General features: G+C 26.9%; 2 protein-coding genes across 3 annotated transcripts in view; both read left to right on the top strand.

Annotated features, from left to right (window-relative positions):
• The first annotated feature begins 24 nt into the window (after positions 1–24).
• Positions 25–4,414, top strand: LOC101505620 (protein IQ-DOMAIN 33). 2 transcript variants are annotated; one of them, XM_004491018.4, is made up of 6 exons: positions 25–184; positions 556–834; positions 1,430–1,642; positions 2,417–2,530; positions 3,083–3,463; positions 4,005–4,414. In XM_004491018.4, exons 1-6 carry the CDS (start codon positions 125–127, stop codon positions 4,125–4,127), a joined length of 1,170 nt encoding a protein of 389 aa, XP_004491075.1. In that variant the 5' UTR covers positions 25–124; the 3' UTR covers positions 4,128–4,414. The 2 variants fall into 2 exon arrangements, with proteins under 2 accessions (XP_004491075.1, XP_004491076.1); XM_004491019.3 differs by having other exon boundaries at positions 51–184; positions 511–834.
• Positions 4,415–5,833: 1,419 nt separating this feature from the next.
• Positions 5,834–6,337, top strand: part of LOC101506155 (putative BPI/LBP family protein At1g04970) — a 4,620-nt gene continuing 4,116 nt past the window's right edge. Inside the window, exon 1 of the mRNA XM_073365154.1 lies at positions 5,834–6,334. Coding sequence (XP_073221255.1) covers positions 5,944–6,334 — 391 coding nt within the window. The 5' untranslated portion in view covers positions 5,834–5,943. The remainder of the gene's footprint in view (positions 6,335–6,337) is intronic.

Raw genomic sequence — 6,337 nt, forward strand, 5'->3', positions numbered from 1 at the left:
ATACTTTATACAATTCTAATAATGTAGCAAGCTCCATATCATATGTGCATTGACATATATAAAGTTGAGAACAATATCATTGTGAATTTGTGAAACTTTCCTCTTGTGAAATTTCTAAGCTTTGATGGGTTTCACTGTTGGGTTGGTAAGAAGTGTTTTCTCAAGAAGGTCTCATGAAAACAAAGTAAGTCTTTCTAATTTATTCTCTACAAAACATAATTGTCTTAAAATTGCAACGACAATGTTTTATATTATCGAAAATCACAGTCAAATGCAGCTGACATAATATAACTTCAACGCTAATGCGTTGAAGTCATGGAAACATCATAAATCTTGATATCATGGCTTCAACTACGGCCGCAATGAAATTGTGAGAAAAAAAAATATTGCAGCTATAATTGCGGTCGCAGACTTCTACGGTTGTGATCAACCATAGAATTAGCGTAAAACACTCTTGTTTGTTCAATTTTATAGTTCAAATTTTGCTCTTATCAATTGCTATTTTTGTAGAGTCCAAGAATTCTAAACCAGCTTTGAATTATCTCATGCTAACAGATAATGAGACGCAATTCGGCCGAAAATAGAAGATGGATATCTGTGAAATCATACTTGTGTGGCAATGAATTCAATTCAGTTCTTGCAGAGGAAGATTCAGCATCAGTTAAGAGCTCTGAAGTCACAGTTACACAATCCATACAAGAGGATTTTTTGAATGATACCAAGAGTGAAGAAACTGTTGAGAATGTGAAAGATAAAAGGACAAATTCAAACTCCAAATCATTGAATGAAGAACAAGCAGCTATTATTATTCAATCAGCATATAGAAATTTTCTGGTTAGCTCTCTATACATTGATGTCTTCAATTTTCTTATTCATATAAAAATATATATTAAAATCTAAGAAAAACTTACTTGAAAACAAAGGAATATTTGTGCATATTTTCATTACTTTCCTTTTAAATTTCGGGTTAAAACAATAATCCTGATTAAAAAGAATAAAAATACAAATACATAAAATAAAGAACACACTATTGATCACATATTTCGGTCAATTGTATCTATATCTCTTATTGTAGAATGACCGTAATTTTTTTTATCTACTTTAAACTCGAGAATTACGATATACAATTTTTATTTAAATACTAAGATACATATTATAATATTACCTCTGAACCATATCAAACAAATTGTTTGTTTGTGATTTGTTTGTTTTGTGCAAATTTTTTTAAAAATGGTATGCCACCATGATTTCCATCATTTTCAATTTTGAATTGCAAAAATGTCAATGGCTAGTAGCTGTAATAATATGCCACAATGTATATTTAATTGTAATCATATGATTCATGGTATGTTTAAGCCATGCATAAGGAATTAATTAATATTTGTTGCTTCTATATATTAACATCACTATTATATGTTACACATTTCAGTTGAGGGTTAAAAATGAAGAAATCACAAAGTCAGAAAGTGATGAAGAGAAGTTGAATTTAGTAAGTGAAAGTCCAGATAGAAAATCTATGGCCACATCAATTGAAGTTCAAACAGGGAACTCCAATGAAGTTTTCTCATTTGAAGGAGAAAAAATGAGCATTTACCACCGTATTCAGCATAGGAACAGAACTAGAGGAATAAAGCAGCAAAAGGTATAATTAAAAAAAAAAAAGATAATGTTAGTTTGTGAACTAGCTCATTATTTTTTGGTTAAAAGGGAAAATAATATAATAAAACTTGGAATATGGTTAAGTGAATAAATTCAAAAGGCAAGGACAAAGCAATCAGAGAGAATTACTGGTTAAGATTTATTTTTTGAAGATACTTTAAACTTTGGATGATTAAATAAAAGAGTGGTCAACATTTTATCAAAAAACAGAAAATAAAAGAAAAATATATAGAAGAGTGGTTAAAAATATGTTAAGAAAATGCTTGGTCCTGGCTCAAGTCTTTTAAAATTCTAGTGTGATGATTATGTTGGAAGTTTAATTAATCTTCCACTAGGCCACATTTCTCCTACTTATTATTTGCATCTCCAAAAAGGTGAATTCTAATCTAGAAAGTGGACTATTTGAGAGATAATTTATTATAAATTGATATTCAAAAAACTGTTTGAGTTTTAAACAATAGGGACACCGATATTTGAAAGTAGAAGTTTATAATCATCTTTATCTTTATGACTGAGTCAGTAATTTAATTTTGTCATTAATTCAACAAAAATAAAAGAAATAAATGTGCGCCTATCAAAACTCAATTCATATTTTTTTTCTTTTATTTTATTCAATAGACAACAATCGTGTTAATTTATCTAATAATAAATATAAAAAAAATATCGGTCTAAATTGTGATATAAGATATTCACAAAGGTAACATTTCATGTAGCACATTGTGTTTCTAAGCTACATAACAACATAGATCTTTTTCAGGAAGAATGGGATGACAGCACTTTGAGTAGCAATGTGTCAAAAATGAGAATGCAGAACAGAATGGAGGCAACAACAAGGAGAGAAAGAGCATTGGCTTATGCTTTCTCACAACAGGTAAAAAAAAAATTAAAAATATTTCATATAGTTTGATATTTAAAATTTACGAAATTTCAAAAATGATATCTAAAATTGAAAGTGTTTAATCACATTAGTTCATTTGTCTTAATTTCTAGACTAAACTGATCAACACAAAAAAATGCTAATATAATCGAGGAATAACAATCTCAAATATCATTTTAAAATATCGTCAGTATAAGATTAATATCTTATACATGTAAATTTAAATATCAAGGTCTTTTTGAATTGACTTATTTAAATTTATCTATTTACATAAATATTTATAAGACTATTTTGAAAATTTTATTAAAACAACTTATAACATATTCTTAAGTTGTTTTTACTTTTTTTGAATAAACTCTTCGTAATAGATTACAAAAACAGCTTATAATTTATTATAAAAATATCGTATGCAGAACCACTTACATGAAAATATGATAAATGAATATAAATGGTTAATTAAGTTTTATTTATCTAAACAGGGTCTAAATTAGTGATTAATGTAAAAGAATAGTGTTGAAAACAAAAGACTAATCCTCATTGTTGCAGCTAAGAATATGTTCAAAGAGAAAATTAGCAAAACACAACAACATGGAACAAAATATGAGCTGGAGTTGGCTTGAAAGATGGATGGCAACTCGTCTTCAAGAAACCTCATCAGTTGAAAGCCATACAATGAAACAAAATGAAAATTTTAACAGTGATCACAAATTCAGTATAAAGACAAGATTTTTAGATGCTTCTGGTGAAGAAAAAGAGAGTTGTGGTTCAAATGAAGTGCCACTTCATTTTGATAACTTTTCAATGATTTCACATGAAGATAAAGTTAGCTTCAAATCACCAACAGCAAAGACTAACTTCAAAGCTAGGAGAAGTGTATCAAGGAGGAAAACAGTTCCAAGTAATCAATTCCATGAAGAACATTTAAAGGTAAGAATCTTCTCATTAGTTTCACAAACTATGCATGTCAAGCCTAAAACATACATAACTTATGTTTGTGGAATTGAAAATTGCTTCCTCAATTATTTTTAAATAGATCATAGTTTGATCATTAAGCTATATGTATTATTGGTGAGGTTTTAAATTCCGATCGTGATTGTGGTTGTGTCGCAATATTTGATATTGTAGAGAATTATAGTTAAATGATATTGCGGAAAATCACAGTCAAATAATGTTAATGCGACTCCAAATGTGGTGATGTTGTAATTACAGAGACATCAAAATTTTTGATGTAACAAGTCAATTTGAAAATACTAGTACTCATTTGACTTTAAATATAAGTAAGAAGTTATATTTATTTGGTTTAAAATTTAGATAAAAATTTTAGAATAAAAACTTGTATTTTTTTCTTTTTATATTTAAATTCCAAAGGGAGTATATGTGTGTATATTGCTTCTCTTGCTAGTACATGTTAATAACTACCATGGATATTATAAATATGTTTATTTTTTATTTTTTTATGTTATTGCAGCTAAGTATGAGAGATGGTTCAAACAATGTTATCAAGGATATAAAGCAAAAACCAAAGCAAGATGGAAGCAAGACAGAAATTAGTCAAATTACTATTAGCACCCTCAAAACTTCTAATGAGTGACTTCTTACATGAATCTTTAAAATAAAGTCAACTAATTATGTGTGTCTAGTATTAAGTAGGAAGCAGGACAAAAATGACATTTAGTACCATCAGAGCTTCTCATGAGTGACTTCAAAGTTCATATATTAAATATTTGTGTCAAATAAATTCAACTTGTGTGTCTAATGTTGAGATGTTAGGGTTGAATTTTCTCTTGTAGATTGTTGATTCCATCACCCTATTTGTATAATTTCTCTTCAGTACAGTACATAATATCAAGTCAATGGAATAAGATGTTGTTCTGATTATTTGCTTTTCAGATATTTTTTCTTTTTTAAGCCCTAAAAACAATATAATCACAATTAATTGCACAAATGACATCTTAAAATAAAATTTGAGACGTGATAATTACTCTGCTCTTTAACTCTTCTACCGTAACTATCAAATCAATCTTCTAATCCCTCTAATATTAAAATTGAATGATTTTGTTTTTGTCAAAACAAAATAACATAAAACTATAATGCGTAAAATTAATTTTTTGTTAATAACAAATAAATTATAAATAAGCTTTTTTTTAACCCATCAAAAATTTGAAAGTTGAATTGAATCCCAAAGCTCCTTCAATAGCATTTTCTTTATATTCACCGGATATAAACTCTATAGCACAAGTGAAATTAACTTTATATTTTGAGTTTGTTTACGTTGTGAAAATATTTTTTATTTTTATATTTAAAATTTTATTTTAATATTATAATAAAAAACTTTTGAAATGAACAATTGTCTATATTTCTATAAATAATAAAAAATAAAAAATAAAAAATAAAATATTATTATTTCTAGAATTACATCTTTATTAACTAAATTGCATCATCTCTAAAATAATAGTTCACTTTAAAAGTATCTTATCAAACAAAATGAATACACATTTAAAAAAATAAAAACACAATATTTTTACAAAATAAATATTGCTACTTCCCATATTTTTCGATTTCATTTTCATTCTCATTTCAACTAATATACATAAAATAGTGTAAATCAAATATTTTTCTTCCTATTTTCTTTTGTAACTTTGGAAAACAAGTTTATAAGTACGAAAATGTTAAAAATATTATTTTCATTATTTCTAAATTCATAATATATATTTTATCTTTAATTCATCCCAATTATTCGCTAAACAAATCTTCCATATTATTAACAATTTTAAAGTATATACTCAAATATGTGAGACTTAGGCACAATATTCCTTTAAAAAAAATCAAAATTAATAAATATGTTTTTTCTAGTAATTTTAATTCTCAAATATTCTTTAGTCATTAATCATTTTAATCTTCTAATGTATTTTCGTTGTTCAATTCAATAAATAAAATTACTAACAAAAAAAATGTCGATAATTTATTTTTAATTTTAATATAATCAAAGACTAAGATGAAAATGCCACATATTAAAAACCAAAATAAAATTTGAGTTTAATTTATATATACCCATCAATGTAAAAAAAATAGACAATCAACAACACATAAAAAATTGTCAAACATTATTAATAATATATCACTTCTTCTTAATTGACAATTTAAAAACTCCTTATCTAAATTCATAAAATGTTAAAAGCAAGGTTTGCCAATTGCCATTCACCATGACATTGACAATTAAAGAAAAAAATGACCCAAAAAATATGATGAGATTGACATGGCAATTTGGACTTTTCACACAATCTTAGAGTGTTTTTTGAGTATTGGGGTAACTTCCCATTCCTTGTAATATAATCTTCCTCTGTTCTCTTTCTCCTTTCAACCTATGAATTCACAACAACAATTTTCACAACAACCCATAATCCAAAATGTCACCTTTTTTTCTTCTACTTCTCTTGATCTCTTCCTTGAATCTTGGGCATGCACAATCCCAACCCAAAAATCAAGCTTTCATATCCATGCTAATTACCCAAAATGGCCTTGATTTCGTGAAACAATTACTTGTAGAAAAAGCAATTTCCTCCTTAATTTCACTCCAATTACCGAATATTGAAAAGAGTACCAAAATTCCATTAATGGGTAATGTTTACTTGGTGCTTTCTAATATCACAATGTATCGAATGGATGTTCCTTTTTCTAATGTCAAGCCTAAAGAGACTGGAATTTTTATTCTAGCTTCTGGGGTTAGTTGTAATTTGAGTATGAATTGGTATTACTCTTATAGTACTTGGCTTGGTCCTGTTAGGATTTCTGATCATGGTT

Source organism: Cicer arietinum, chromosome 2, assembly GCF_000331145.2.
Source record: "Cicer arietinum cultivar CDC Frontier isolate Library 1 chromosome 2, Cicar.CDCFrontier_v2.0, whole genome shotgun sequence".
Classification (NCBI taxonomy): Eukaryota; Viridiplantae; Streptophyta; class Magnoliopsida; order Fabales; family Fabaceae; genus Cicer; species Cicer arietinum.